This window comes from Marmota marmota, unplaced genomic scaffold (assembly GCF_001458135.2).
Source record: "Marmota marmota marmota unplaced genomic scaffold, marMar, whole genome shotgun sequence".
Classification (NCBI taxonomy): Eukaryota; Metazoa; Chordata; class Mammalia; order Rodentia; family Sciuridae; genus Marmota; species Marmota marmota.
The window spans coordinates 3378443-3395006 of record NW_026000272.1 but is presented as its reverse complement, the minus strand read 5'-3'; the positions used below and the strand labels follow the sequence as shown (position 1 = coordinate 3395006).

Below are 16564 nucleotides of genomic sequence, written 5' to 3'. Positions count from 1 at the left end.
GGGGGGGGGGGGGGGACAGAACCTACCCTTCTGAGTAACCAGAGAGCGAGGACATATAAAATGTGCCTCTCTTACTGCATTCTCAGACATATATTCATCACAGTCTTAACCCCATCAGCACACTATTTTTAGGGATGAGGTAGGACACAAGTCCTCTCCCTCTTGTACCATTCTTTTTTTTTTTTTCATGGTATATCACATTTATTGATTTGTACATTTTTAAACATCATTGCATCCTTGGGATAAATCTTGTACCATTCTTTATTCCCGACAGAATACAGAGGAATCTATGCAGATAATTCTATTAGATCTTCCAGGGGAAGAAGCTTGATTAGAACTTCTTGAGTTGCTTAATTAAACTGAAATGAATTAAAATGAATCAAATTGAATCATGAAGCAATGAGTTCCCTGTCATGAAAGTCGACATTGTATAATATGAGAAAAAGATTTTGGCCCAAAATCAGAAGGATAAAAATTGGTCCTAGATCTTCCATTCATGTGTGACCTTGAGCAAATCATTTCACCTCTCTGGACTGCATTTGCCTCATTTTTAAAATGGGCCAGAAAGCAGAATATTGGACTGTATAATCCTAGGGCATTTTTTTAAACAAAAGACTATATATGAAGTGTGTGTATCCATTCATTACTGGATATGCAACTTGAAAGTATTCCACTGAAAATGAACCAGTATCATTAGCTTTGCATGTGAAAAATGACACATTCATTATTAGAATTATTTTGTTGATGATCTGGTCCTTCTTCTCCTTGTCTTCCAGCAGACTCAGTAGATCTCAGTCAGAGTTTTAATGCTTTTATCAAAATAAATACCTCTACCATACTTCTAATGGCTGGCAGCATGGGGCAGTCAGTTTCTCAGAGTGTGTGTCTCAGAATAAGTAACCAGAATTTAAACATACAAGTTCTATTTGGCTATTTTCTCATTCCTTGAAGGCACCAATGAAAGGGTATGGTATATGTTTTAGTTGCTTTTTAATGTTCTAACTAAAAGATCTGACAAGAAAAAATTTAGGTTATGGAAAGTTTATTTAGGGGCTCACAGTTTCAGAGGTCTCAGTCCATAGATGGCGGGCTCCATTCCCTGGGGCTCAAGGTAAGACAGGACATCATAGTGTGTGGAAGAGGAAAGCTGCCCAGACATCACATCAGGAAGCAGAGACTAAGCCAACTCACCAAATATATACCCTAAAACCATACCCCTTGACCTATCTCCTCCAGCCACACCCTACCTGCCTACAGTCACCCCTCAATTAATCCCTGTCAAGGGATTGATTCATTGATCAGGTTAAGGCTCTCATAACCCAGGCATTTCATCTCTAAACTTTCTTGCATTGTCTCCTACATGAGCTTTTGGGGAACACCTCACATCCCAACCATAAAAGTATGGCATGTTAGATTAATATTTCATTCATGACCTTTTCATGGCACTAATTAACTGATTTCAGCATAATTTCATGATTCCTAAAGTCAATATTGAAGATTTATTGGATGTTGGTTGAAGGACAGTTTTTGAGGCATATTTGTGCAGGTATTTCCATCAATTGTTTGTAAAATGACCAGAAAACAAAAGATAAAGGGAAAATCAAGAACAGGTATACCAGCATGCTACATTCAATGCTAAATCAGAGGCCTCAGTGCTTAGTGACTTGGGGGGCCTAGTTGGAGTTAGTCTGTTACTGATAACAGCAGGGGTCTTCAAGGTATCATCTGTGAGTCACAAATAAATAGGCAACATCCCCTCAAGATTCTTTTTTTTTTTACTCTCAAGTTCTCAGTGTGTAATTTTAGGATTCTTTTTAAAGCAACATCATTTTGACTTTTATGTTTATAGTTTGTGAAAATAATGTAAATAACATAAATTATCCCATAACAGAGATGAGTAACCTGTCATCTTGGGTGGGTTAAGAGGACTTCATTATAGTTTGTCAACTTGTCTCCTGAATTGCCATGGCTACAGGGGGAACTTCATGGGAAATCTATGTGTAAAGACCAGCACTATGAAATAGCTGAAGAAACATAGGATTGAGTAACCAAAATACTTGGAGGCTAGTATTCACTTCTGACTAGCCATAAAAATGCAGCCAATTCATGTAACCTCTGTATCTTCATTTATGTCATTTTAAATATGAAACTCATTCTGTCTTTTGTCTACTTCAGAGGGTTGCTGTGATCAACAAAAGATACTGGAATGGGGTTGGGGTAAAGGATGTGAAAGGATGTAGCTACCTAGCAAGGACTATAAACTTCCAAAGAATTATTTGTATTAGCAGTGGTCATAATAGCAGTAATAGAAAAAGATATGATTAATATTGCCTTCATATAAATGTCCTCATATAAATGCCCTCATTCCTTCCCTTTTCTTTTCACATGCCACTAGGGTGCTATTGTTAGAGTTTTGAATTGGGGGTTAATATTTTAACAGTAAGGATTTAGGAGATCTCTTATGGGGTTATATCATCATTTATAAAGAAGAGAAACTGAGAATATTGAAAATGTTAATTGGAAAACTTATCATCACATAGTAGATGTTAGATGCCATTCTAAAATTTTGCAGCATTCTGATAAGGTGTCATACTTTTTTTTTTTTGAGCACAAGTTGTAAAACAAAGGCAAAATGATTTAGAAATTAATGAAACACATTGAATAAGTATACCTAAGTTCAAGGCTAGATAATTTCAAGGTTAGTGTGACCATAGTACACTTTTATTTATAGAATGCCTTCAGCACAGAGCCTTTTTGATTCCCAAAATAACTAAATACACACAGCTAGTTACACTGTTTAAGTTGGTAGGTTATTTTAGATTTAAAATAACTCTTGTTAATGATAATCCATTTGCATGAAGAAGGACTTTAAAAGTGTTCCAAGGACCTACCTTAAAATAACATTTTATACTGTAGTATATATTAGTGGGTTTATTTATCTCAAGTTGGGAGCGTTTATAGATTCAAGTTCCATGTCTTTAACACAAATCTTGGTTTTTGTGCTCATGGCATCAGCAAGAATAAATGGAAGTCGTGGAGTCTATGAAGGCCACTGGAAGGAATTTTCCAATCTCCTAATATATCAATGTCTCTTCGTGTCTGTTTCTGATGGGGTCCAAAAGCAGGTCAACATCCTTAGGTAAAGAAAGTCTTCCTAAGAGTGAGCAGCAGTCATTGAAAGTAAATTAATGAAACTGAGCATCTGCTCATCTCTTTGACAAGGAAGAATCTTTGCTGCCAACATTTAGAAACCACTAGATTTGGTCTCCATTGGAAACCAGGTTTCGACTTTCTGCCCTGGGCTGCCAAAAATATTGCAGTATAAAATGTGAAAGTAAGTTGAACTTTGAATTATAATTTCAATGACTGTCTAGTGAAATGGATTCATGCTCTGGCACTGCACCTTTGAGGCTTTGGGTTGATTCACATAAGATAAAAATCTGTCTGGTCTGACAGTTGAAAAGGTCAAAAGCATACTTGATGTCTGGTGGTCTAAAGCATATTCCCAAATCTTGATTAAAATGGAAGATTTTAAAAATTATTATAAATTTTTTCAAAAGAATATTTTCAAATGGATCCATTTCTACATGTTTTGACTTCAAGTTTATTGACTTATCCAAGTACACATTATATTCTCACTACTTTTTAGCAATAACCTATAAGTCATTGAGAAGCTTTGGAGATGACATATTATTTTTGAAAATGACATTTAATTGTCCCGTGGTCTCCCTGATATTAAAGTTTGAACTGCCCATATTTTAAAACTTACACTGAACTTCTGAAGAGTATTGTTTCCATTATGAAAATACTTGTTTGACATTTTTACTTCTGTATATTGTGCAGGCTCTGTACCTGTGAAATGTGCAGCTTTTAATTTTAGTTTGGGGTCTTCTACTAATTAAAGTTCAGCTAAGACATGCTGAAACTTTAAAAGTAATCTGCTTTGGACCACAGATTGATATACTTCTTTTAAAAACCGAGAGTCACCCAAGAGATTAGATTTTAGGCCAACCCCTTTGTTTTATGTCTGGACAATCTGTTACTTGACCCAAAGTCTTACAGTTTGTCAGTGAATTGACAGTTTCTTCAAGACAGTTGCCTCTAGGATCTCATGAAATACTAAGGGAATCTTGAGAACTGGGAAATAGTGTTATATACAATGCCCAGCTTTAGTCAGATTAATCTAACAATTTTTCTGCATTTAACCAATTACCTTGGATGATACTAGGACTAAGGTGATTTTAGGAAACACTGATCTATCTTTTCAAAATGTCATTGCCACTGCCTATCTGAATTCTTTTTTTTTCTTTTATTCAAAGTTAAGTTCAAATCTCACTCAAATCCATGGACAGTTTTTCTCTTCTGCAGTTTCCTCTTACAGTTATTGCCAGATCCATGTACCTTATTTATCTTGAGTAGGATCTCACACAGTCTGGAATTTCTAGGATAGCCCTGATTGCAATTGGTCATTTTAATTCTCTCCATAGCTACAAATTATGAAAATTCCCATATTTAGCCATCTACATCATGTCATGCAAATTGTTTCTGGTAACCATTCAAAGAAAAATCCTTCTGTCAATGTGCCTAATTCGGGGATCACAAAACACACGTTCACTTGCACAGATATTATGCATTTTAGGTATGTGGGTCTTATCTACTCCTATAGAGTTTATGCTTTCTGTCTTAGTAAATTTGTGCTGCTATAACAGAATACCTGAAACTTAATTTTTACATTTAACAGAAATGTGTTGGCTCACAGTTTTAGAGTCTGGAAAGTATAATGCCAAGGTGTAGACATCTGTGAGGGCCTTCTTGCTGCATCAAACATAGGAAGGCATCACATAGGTGGAAGAAGAGAGAGAGGGGTGAAAGGGGCTGAACTTGTTCTTTTATAAGGAGCTCACTTCACTAATAATAAACCCTCTCTAGTGATAATGACATTAGTTGATTCCTGAGTGCAGAACCCATGAGGCCTAATTGCCTCTTAAAGAGCCCAGCTCTTCATACTGTTAAGATGACAATTAAATTTCAGCATGATGTTTTATTTTATTTTATTTTATTTTATTTTATTGGCAGTGTAAGGATTGAACCCTCGTCCTTGCATGTGCTAGGCAAGATGAGCTTACCACCAGCACTGTATACCAGGGCCAGGATGAGGGCCAGCCCTCAACACAAGTTCATGAGAGGACAAACATTTAAACCATAGCACTCTCTGTGGACATTCTTTGTTTATCATCTACTGAATTTCCCATAATGCTTAATTCAGTGTTTCAGACTACAGAGAGTATGCAATATATATTTTTCATGTGAGATTATTTAGTTAACATGAACAGATTTTTCAAATACATTGATCCTGGTCAGGAGTGAGTTTGGTTATATCATTAAGAGTTTATTTTATTTGTATTTGTAATGTGTTATATTTGTACCTGGAATTATAAATGCCTGCCAGGTGTCTGTTTATCTTATGTACATCCACAGCTGAAAAATAATCAATATGTAGTTTTCATATCGATGTGAGGCAACCTAGGATCATTGGTGCCATGCATATGCTGTCTTCGTTATTTGGCATAAACCGTTAGTTAGCCTCCATAAACCATGGTACACCATGCACCACTCCTTCATTCGCTTTTGGTGTATAATGCAGTGAGCATAAGATGCTCCATAGTGCAGGCCCACAGTATCACAGACCCCTTCTTTATGAAACACAGTGTCAAGGGTCTGTGTTTTGCAATGCTTTTCTGGAAAAGTTCCATTCCCTTCCAGTGAGCCAAGAGTTTCAAAGTGTCCCATAAATGCTTGGTAGATGGGGCCTTGGGGCCATCTCTCATGCTAACTGGAGGTACTAAGCAAGGCACAAGGGAATTTGAAGAAACAGGAACTTCTTGTGTTTGTTTATTGATTTTTCTGCCAACAATAAAAGTCTAACAAATTGTGGTATTTTCAAATCAAAGCATCAGGAATAAACTCCAGTTTTCAAGAGTGATTTCCTGTGTGCACGTGCAGGTGAATTTGGGGGGAGGCTAGATGTAGTAAGAGATAGGTAACAAAACCCCAGGTCACTTAACAAAGCCAAAAGGATAAGGGCCAGGGTTGGGAATCATTATTTGTAATTGAACAAAGTGGTAATTTTGCCAACTCTCCCTTCTCAAATATGAGACCATCTTCATGGTAATCAAACTATTACTCTGATGCAGTTTACTTATCAGGAGACCAATCTGTGATTGATGACCTGAAAATGGAGGTTGTCTTTCAATTCATTTGAAATGCAAACAGAGTTGACAATGTATAGCTACTGTGGCATATTTTTTAAACAAAATCAGGCACCTACATTGACCTCCTATTTACATTTCTTTGAGAAGAAAAAAAATCACATAAAAGCTATCAAGAAACACATTTCACAGCAGGCAAATTAATTGGTTTTACAGTATTTGAATGGAGGGTTTGTCAAATAAAACATGCCGTGACAGTTAATAGTGTCATTTAGAGCCAGAAAATTATTGGCTTATTTGTTATTGGATAAAAAGAAGGCAAACATTTTGTATTAGGAAGTTTTAATGTGTTTAAAATCCTCATTAGGGATTAATGGACATGCTTGCTTAGCATAGCGCCTCATTAATTTGAGGCTAAACAGTTACTTCTGTGTTTCAATCTCAGTGTTGTTTCTTAACATTTTTTTTACTTCTCTTTAATTAGATCTTGCATTTGAGTTTGGTCTCTACACCACTGGAAATGTAGAATTAATTAATGAGATTTATAAATCTAATGGAAGTGAGTTATTCTTAGCTATCATTTCATTTTAGAGAGCAGTTAGATCACATGTAACTGGGCTCAGATGTAAGAGATTTCAGATGTATAGGAAAAAATGTGAATGTCCCTGAATATATTTAGCAGTGTCATTTGGCATTAATAGATAAAAGTGTTTTAATTAGAGTTATAAATAATAGGGGAGCTGGCAAGGATTCAGTTCCCATGCACACAGCTTGTACTTTAGGATCATCACTGTCAACAAAGAGCAATTGTAACTCTGTTTCCGTGGAATGATGGTGTCATCCACTGGCAATTAAGACAATCCTAAGTACAAGGTTTAGAGAGTCAATAAGGCGCCAAGTTCGTTAGAGGTTACTCTGAAAGTGGAGCCACTTTCTATCAAGTGCATTCTGTTGTTTCATTTTTATTGAGGGCATGTGTGGGTGCAATTTATAAAGTCTACTCTGCTTACATTGCTTTAAGGGAAATTTAGCCAAAAAGAAAATCAAACTGAGATCTGTGTTTCTCATTTTAAAATAGATATTTAAATCATTAGCTGTGTATTGAGAAAAAGCACAGTGATTTCTTTAGGGTGAGGGATTACGAATGTTGAAGAAAAATTTTCTAAAAGATTTTTTTAAAATAAGAGCTAAAGGCATATATTTAAAAAAACTTCTTCTGTAAATGGGGTTATAGCACTTAATTTAAGACCCCAAAATATGCCTGTGGCAATATCTTCAGAAACTCCCAGAAAGACCTGAGCTTCTGCTTCTCTTTTTTTTTTCCAATGAAGAAGTCCTTGTATCTTTAGAACCATAAATACTTAAAGACTTTGTCACTCTAAGACATATTATAAAAGATAATCTTATTTTTTTAAAGTTTCATGCTAACAATCACATATTAACTGTGTCAAATTCCTGCTTACATATGAAATACTTTAATGATTTTTAAAGAGCTCTTTTTTTAAACAATCCAAAAGCTCCTTCCAATGTTGTATAGAAGAGCTTTCTCAGGAGGACATGGGTTAATCGAGTTCTCTGTTCTCCTCCAGAGACAGAGTTGAATTCATTTAGCCCCAGAGGAGATCAGGACATGGGGCCATATTTGGCCCTGGGCTTAATTTCATCTGGCCTTCTGGGTAATATTACAGGAATCACCACTGTGGGGTCCCCCCAAATCATTAATCCTACTCAGAATGAAGCCTTTTCTAGATTAAAGCAGTTGGAGAACTGTGAACTGTGGTTAATTAACTAATCAGTGGTGGAAAACACAGAGCTAATAGAAGAAGAATGTCGACTCTAAGTCATCAGAGCTCCTTGGCCTCTTAACTCCCTTCTTTGCCTGGTCTCCTTCTTCGTGTATCTCCAGTAGAGGCAATGTCTCCTTTTGTGCAGCTTTCTCTCTGTATCCTTTCAACATTGCCACATAGTTCTATTATACTGCCTAAGCAAGTCCCTGCTCCATGTGCCTGTTATTCAAGACAACTGTTTTTCACTTTTCCTTTCTCCTCCCATTTCTGATAACTACACACCTTTCTCAGATGATGACCTTGCCACATACTTCATAAAAAATAGATACAATCAGATAAGTACACTACATCTTCTCATCTTTAATTTTTTTTCAATCCCACTGCTTATATACCTATGCACTCTACTTTCCTTCTTGATACAATGGAAGATGTGTCCAGAAGTGTCCACGCTCCTGTTTCAGGCCAGCCTCTCCAATTGTGTCCTGATATGCTCTCTCCTTCTCAAGGACTTCACTTTTACAATTATCCACTTTATCTTCTATAACATGTTTTCCCTCTCCACTGACTTATACCATTGGTATATGGATACACCTTAATAACATCCCTCTTAAAAACAAAAATCAAACAAACACCTTGACCCTCACAACACCACTTCCTATCATTTCCTTTCTCTACTCCCTTTCACTGTAGGAATTGTTTATTCCACTGCCCCTCCCACTGTCTTCTCAATACTAAATTAGGTTTGCATCATGAAAGATCATCTTATCTGGCAACCAGCCCAAGGTGAAGGTGCTGATATTCTTTAGCAAAATAGGAAATATAAGAACAATGCCTCTGTGTGTGTATGTGTGTGCATGCACGCGCACGCATGTGCACATGCAAGCACATGCCTGCATATGTTTGATGTTGGCATAAATTTATAGCTGTCTTCTATTTCCAAGAAACTGTACTTCATTCTGAGATTATGTAGTTTGTAACTTTTGAAGGTTTTAGTGTCCTTTCTTTTACAAAATAGTTGAAATAGTAATTGTTATTATTTCCTTTATCAACAAAATAAAAGTTGATAATCTTATATGTATCCCCCATTAGTTTTTAAAAATATTTTTTAGTTGTAGGTGGACACAATACCTTTATTTTTATTTATTTATGTTTATGTGGTGCTGAGGATGAACCCAGTGCCTCACATGTGCTAGGTGGGCATTCTACTACTGAGCCACAGCCACAGCCCTCCCACATTATTTTTGGATTTTCATTAGAAATACAAAACACTGGGAACTTGTAACATATTCCCATGCCTTTCACTCTATAGACTGGAGACTGAGGAAGTGAATTGTCCCAAATCACACAGCTAATTACTGCTAGAGCTTGGATATGGAACTGCTGTTTCTTGACTGTCAGGGTGTTGTTCTTTCCACTACTTCATCTGATCTTTTATTTGAAAGTGATATCACTGCTTGGCAATTGTTTAGATATTCTATGCTATGTGGAATTACTACACTCATTAGGTAAGGACCATATGACAAATCTAAAATTCTAACATTTACTCTTTAATAGACAGAAAATAAAAGTGTGAACTTGCTTCCTGATACATTATATATAATATATATATATATATATATATATATATATACACACATATATATATATTTATATATATATTTATATATATATATTATATATATATATGTATNTTCCGCTGTTTCCCATACCTAATGTAATCAGTGAAGAGATGTCCTTATAATGAAGCACGGCCCCTGTCCCACCCCTCCCCCACTCCACCAGCCCCACTCCCAACTCTCTGTGACATACCCCCTCAAGTCCCATCTCCTGCCTCCTTTGTCACCCTACAGTGAGAGCCAGCAGATGGAGCAACAGCCTGAGACTCTTTACACACTTGGCCTCTGAAGAGGACTTAATAATTAGCGACATTCATAAGATGTCATAGGGCCAGCATCTGAGGAACTTTGAGAGGAGTTAGAACAGAAGGTGTTGATGAAAACTTCTTGTGCACCCACTACTGGACTAAGGCACTTTGATGTACCTCACTTCTTTTTAGTCTCAAGAAAATCCTAGAAATGGACTTTTTATTGCTTTCATGTAGATAAGAAATAGAGGCACCAAGCAACTCGAGTGGCTTGTCCAAGGTAACAAAGTCAATTAAATTTCAGTGTTGAGATTTTAATCTAAATCTAACTGAGCTTCAAAAATGATGACCCCTTGGAGCCTCCAGAAAATACCACATTTAGTTGGTTAAATAAATGAAACCCATTGTTACCTCTTCCTTTTTAGTTGCATTTTTCATGTACCATTCATTTTCTGTATTTGACTTAAAATGGCATGTGTTGAATTTCTTTGAGCTTCATGCTGTACTTTTTGTTCTTTCCTTTCTCAGAGGGAATGGTGTACATTAGTTTGTTTTGCATGGGATATTTTGATCAGGAGAATTCCTTTAAATTGGTCAGAAGTAATATTTTAAAAGTAAATGCCAACTATTTGGACACCCAAGTCTTTTTAAAAATTTTTTTTAGTTGTTGATGTATCCTTATTTTTTATTTATCCATTTCTATGTGGTGCTGAGAATCAAACCCAGTGCCTTCATGCATGCTAGGCAAGTGCTCTCCTACTGAGGTACAGGCCAGCACAACATCCAAGTCTTTTGCTTACTAAAATGAAGTAGAAAGATGAGCTTGTTTGCTGGCACCATGTAACTGTTTTGAAATCTTTTTGTTGTTGTTGTTTTGATTAAAGTTATATTACCTGAGGACTTCTGTCTACAGCTTATGTAATATTAACTGTTCCCATTTAATCATAGGCTCATGAATACAAACTAGTGTAGGGACAGGTTAAGGTGAGGCATGAAGCAAGGGAAGGACAGATCCTCATGTGAACTGAGGTTGTAGTTTTCCAAATTTATTTTGGAAACTTGGGACTTCCTGGATGGGGACTTAAAGGGATTTCAAAATGCATGCAAATAACAACTTCAGAGGGTGCTGTCCTCTATTTTTTACAAATGACCAATTACGGGAGTTAAAATTTTTAAGAAGCCTAAAGATTCATTTGGTAGTACAATATCCTAAGATGAGTTTTCATTTTATTACTATTACCATGTCGGGGAGCGCTGTGTCCCATAAATCAATCATGGGAATAAATGTGGTGATTTGTTAATGAAAATAAAGATAATTTATTTGGAGCTGCTATCAGTGTCAGTTGTGGATATTGTTTAACTAGGCCTGATTATTTAATTTGATTAAACTTGCAATTTTTAGATTGTACTTTGAGAAGTCTTTGTCAAGGTGAAATAGTGGGCTTTAATTGCCAGGTATTGTGAGACAACCTCAGGATGTTTTTAGAAGAAAAAATGACCTCTTTTCCCTTGCAATCCCTTAGTAATAATGTTCTTAAATGCATGTGTGGAGCTCCTCTGGGTTAACCATGTGATGATCATTATTCTTTTAATGTTTTACGTTAATCTCCATGTTTTCTATTAGTGCTAGCTGCTGCTTATTTCTCTCAATGCCACAATCAGGGTATTTTTGATATCTTGTATTACCCTAATCGCCAAGAAGTATGCTCCAAACTGATTAATTCCAGAATGATTAAAACATCCTATGCAATTCATTTATTGTTGCTACAGTTAATTGAATATTTGATGGTTTAAAGGTACCCTGATTATTTTATAAGATATGTATTTATCACCAGGCAGATGATCCGTGCGTGGTCTCTGTGGCTACATGGGGTGGCAGCCTGCACTGTCAGATGCAGAGAGGGTAGGCACTTGTGAGCGCTCTCAGTCAACTCACCACCTGCCTGAGACATGCGCCTCCCTTCCCTGGCCCTCAGAGGACCACATCCCTGCCCAGCACTAGAGGGTCGTCTGGGGCCAGGAGTGAGAGCACAGCCTTCCCTGTGCGTTGTCGTTGTGCAGCTTGCTTTCTGCTCTAGGAGGAGGGGGCAGAGAGGGGGAATGTGAAAGGACGCTGCAGCTCTGAGTGGCTAACTTGTGCTTTGTGGACTATCTGAATACTCAAGAGTGGATTTAAAGAGAGGAGAAGGTGGCTCCAGAATTAAGCAGCAGCTTGGCAACTCGACGGGCAGCAGTTCTAATCCCAGTGCCACCACTAGTTCTCTTCCTTAGTCTCTTTCTTTCACACCTGTGCGAGTGCTTTCTCCAGAATTACTAGGAGAGGTGTGGGTGTTTGTGCCCGAGAGGGAAGCAAAGAGTGCAAGAGGACAAAATCCAGCCCCAGCCTAGTGCAGCTTTCTTCCAGTGTGCAGAGTGACCCCCGGCGCGGCGCCGCAGGGGGCTCAGAGACTGAAGTGGCCCCAGGTGGCCCCACCACTTCTCAGTCATGTCGAATCCTTGGCCTCTTGCTCCCATATGGAGTGAGGACTACAGTGGGGACCTCGGCGGCTGGGAGCTTCTGTCCGACTTGACTCTGTCCGTGAACCCGGTAGGTACCCTTTCCCTGCCACCTAAATGGGACCCCCTGTTTGGTATTGTCTGTCTCCCCTGTACATGTTGTCTCCCCAATTTGTGTGGAGTCTTGAAGGCAGAAGTGACGTTGTCTCCAGTGTCTTTAAATCCTCCCCCTTGGCACCATCCTGAGCACAGTGTGAGTTCAATCAGGATTTGTTGTCTAAAGAAGTAAATGGGAGAACTGATGAATAGGCGGACTGCAAATGAATAGGATCCTATTACCCTTGTCATGACTACCTTACAATGTATGTCCCAGTGGGTCTCTAATTGTTTGTTTTCCTGTCCCATCTAGACATTTAACTCTTAGAGAAAGAGGCCAAGTTTCAGTTATTTGTCTCACCAAACTCCCATGCCCAGCACTGTTCTGGGCTTATAGGAAATGTTTGCGGGTTAATTAAGAAGCACTTGCAGCTCCAATGGAGTTATCTTGCAGAGAAACCAGCTGTGGGGGTGGGCTAGATGAATTCACAGAACTAGTGACTTCATGAGGATGTTGGGTTCCAGTATTTTCTAAAAAAGACAAATATCTGAGCACTGATTTGACTGCTCTTGTTGGTTGAGCTCTTCTCAATGCTGGTTGCTACTGACTTTGGTCATCATTATTAGATTTGCTGCAAAGCCCCAGATCATGACTTCTTCTCTTTTTACAGCATTTACTTCCCTATAGAAATGGGTGTTTGTAATTCCAGGTACAGAGATTTTTGCAGTTGGCAAGAGTAAGTCAGCTTTTAGCTTGAAAAGACAAGACTGCACTTTAATAATAGAAGTAAGGAGTATAATGACAAGAGGTTATAACCTGACACAGTATGTGTGGTTTTTTAGGTTACAAAGCATATGCATATCACTTATTTCATTTGATGTTTGCAGAATCTGTGCATGATTGAAAGGGATGGACATTATTATTATTTTATTTTATTTTACATTTGGGAAAACTGGAACTCTGAGGGGTAGTTATTAAATCCTATTCCCAAGTGGTACGGCCAAGATTCCCACCCAACTCTTTTGATGCATGGGCAAGTACTCTTACTATATGTGCATATTGCTGAGATTCCTTCCTTTTTAATTTCAAATTTAGCATTGATGTGTTTACCTGAAAAAGTCAAACAAAGCCCTTTTCATGAGACTGGGTCATACATGTATGTGTAGTCTAGGCAGCCTACACTGATACAACAATGTATTGAAAATTTAAGCCTTTATTATAATCATCTTGACCTTTGTGTTTGGGGAAGGTATTTATTAGAAGTTAAAGGATTGTCTTGGAAAATACAGTTGCTAAACCACTGAGCAATGGAATGAAATTTTATTTGCTGTTATGAATTACTGATTGCGTTCTATAAGTCTGTAATAAGTTAGATCAGTATGTGTATGTTCTGCAAACATGCTCTGTTCACTAGCAAGAATTGCTCTTTGGAAATCAAAAATTTCAAACTAAAAACTCATGAAGTAAAGAGTCAAGCAAGTTGGGGATGTGCTGCATTAAAACAATTAGGCAGGCATCTCAAGCCTTTGATTTGCATCATGGGTCTCTAGGAGACAAGTGTAGATTCTGCTATGACCCTACATATTTAGACAGAAATTTTTACTTTGCAGAACAAGTGTCTGGTAGATGATCTTTTATAGCTCTTACAGCAATGACAGTGGTGGGTTACTTTTGTGATTCTTCAGATCCACCTTCCCGTGGAGGCTGAAACTCCATTAGGGAGAAACTGTGTCTCTTTTTGTTTCCTATTGTATCTCTACCTAGCACCAGCCTGGTGCACAGTACTTGGTCTTCAGAAAATACTTGTTGAGTGAGTGAGTGAATGAATCGAATGAACTGTGTTAAGCTGAATTACCACTGGTTCACTATCTGAAACCTGTATTTTTTTTGCAATATCTGCCCAGCCAAATTTTTGAGCCTTTTTTATGTTGTGTCTTCTACTCAGCACTACAATATTATTGTTAATGGAAGTGTGACTAACTTGTCATCCAAACTGGGAAATTTTTGAGGATGAAATGAGATACTATTAATAATTACACCAGGATAACAAATATAAAATGTAATTATACTGGGTAAATCAGGATGGATAGTCCCTTATTATTGGTGATTCTGTCTCAGCCTTCCTCTCCTATTTGTGATTTTCTGCTCCTTGAGGCAAGAACTCTTACATATCAAAGATATTCAACAAATGCTGGGTAAAATTAACATATGTACAGTAGTAGCTTTAATTCTAACTGAAGATTTGCTGTATATTAAATGTGTATTTTTTATTTATTTTTTACATAAATGAAAATAGTGGAATGTATTACACTCATTATTACCCATATTAAATGTGCATTTTTTAAGATTGAGAAAATCTGGTGCCATTTCTCCAAATAAAGTTGAGCATATACTGCAATCTGAGAATAATGAATTGTCCTTGCAAGGAGGCTGAGACATATAGGTGCTATGGCAGTGCTCTCTTTATAGGACTGGTCATTCAACTCCCAAGGCAGTAAATGATAAAGACTCACTGTCCTCCTTACTAGAACCTGGAAGTAGAAATTATCCGATTACAGTTTGGGAGAGAATGAAGATATGGAGGCAATGGTCAGGGGTGTTTGAGGGATGCTCAGAACCTGAACAGGCAATGTGCGATGTGATGATTAACAGATGCTTCTTCAAGTGATTGTCCATTCCCAAGTACCTCATCATGCACTGCTTCTTACCTGGTGCCTTATTCTAGTATTTGATTTCTTGCTTTCACTGATTATGAGGGTCCTGGAGAAAAGGGCCACATGCTTGACATGAAATAAGTTCTCCATATGTTTTCACTAGTGGCTTGAATTTTGGTTGATTAGTAAAGATGGCTCATGGGATTCACTGGATGTTTGTCTGAGAGTCTCTTTAAGTGCCAAGGAAATTGTGCCGTGCATGTAAGAGTTAATTTTTGTGTTTTGGAATTTGGTTGGATTCCCTACTTGAAAGAGGACTAGATTTAATCATAGAAGGGTTTTATACAGGTTTCAGCTTTATAATGAATAAATTCAACAAACTGCCAGTGGGTCAGAGAGGCCTTATGGATCGTAAGATCAAGAGCCATCTTTGGACAGATGAGCAGAGAAGCCTGTTAGGAGTGGGGATGGCTCAGTGTACCACCACAAATCAGTGACAGAACAAAGAGTCAATTTTTTCCTGCACCTTGTGTTGTGATCTTAACTGCTTCATAAAATACAACTCTGCATTTGCAAATACACACTGCTTTGTATTTAATAGGAAACAAAACTCTTGATAGCTAGAGTTTCTTATCATTTCTCCTATGGAGTATACTAGTATATAGTAAGCTTCTATGAGAATAACTAGATCATGTTTATTTTTTTTTTCTCTTTGTTTTAGGTAAGCCTTCCCAGTGATCCAAGCTGTGTTGAGGAAATCTTACGGGTAAGTTTAAACCCTATGTCTGTGACTTTTAATAATGAAGTTATCCATCTCCTTAAGCTGTTTAAAGTAATTACTGTTCTGTTTCAAGACACATAATGAAGAAGAGTTCTTGAATTCTACTTCAGTATCCTTCTGCTTAGAGCACCTGCCTCATCTCTTACCTGTCTTCTTCCCATCCTCTAATATTGCTAAGCCACTGCCCCTTCCTGCATCCTTCTTGGGCTTCCTTAAGTTCTAGATGGAGGCTTACCACCATCTTTAGGAAACTTTCCCTCTCAAAGCACCATACCTTAAATCTTTATCATTCTGATTTCTCTGATCTCAACAGACCCTTACTGCTGTCTCTCAGTATCCTATTGATTCATTGTGGTTATGGAGATCATAGCCTCTAATGAGGGACTGAGATTTGGGAGATGGGCAGGGGAAGAGGGGAATAGAGAGTTGCAAATTATGGCATATTGGGAGAAGTGTCACTTATGGGAATGAATTTATGTTGAGAATGGCATGAAAGAGGAACAGAGTTTTTAAAAGGTAGCTATATGATTTCCTGAAGTAAACAAACCTAATAAAAATCAAAGTCAATCCAGGAAAAAAATGTGTCTACTTAGTATTTTTGGCCATGGGGATCATAAGGCAATACAGTCTGTCAGGAATAGGAGTCATAGGAATAAGTTTCTGGCCCTACTTTATC

General features: G+C 37.5%; 1 protein-coding gene across 4 annotated transcripts in view; it reads left to right on the top strand.

Annotated features, from left to right (window-relative positions):
* Positions 1-16564, top strand: part of Aff2 (ALF transcription elongation factor 2) — a 465019-nt gene that overhangs the window by 281046 nt on the left and 167409 nt on the right. For all 4 annotated transcript variants that reach the window (XM_015498021.2, XM_015498023.2, XM_015498020.2 and 1 more), the window contains exon 4: positions 15829-15873. In XM_015498021.2, coding sequence (XP_015353507.1) covers positions 15829-15873 — 45 coding nt within the window. The remainder of the gene's footprint in view (positions 1-15828; positions 15874-16564) is intronic.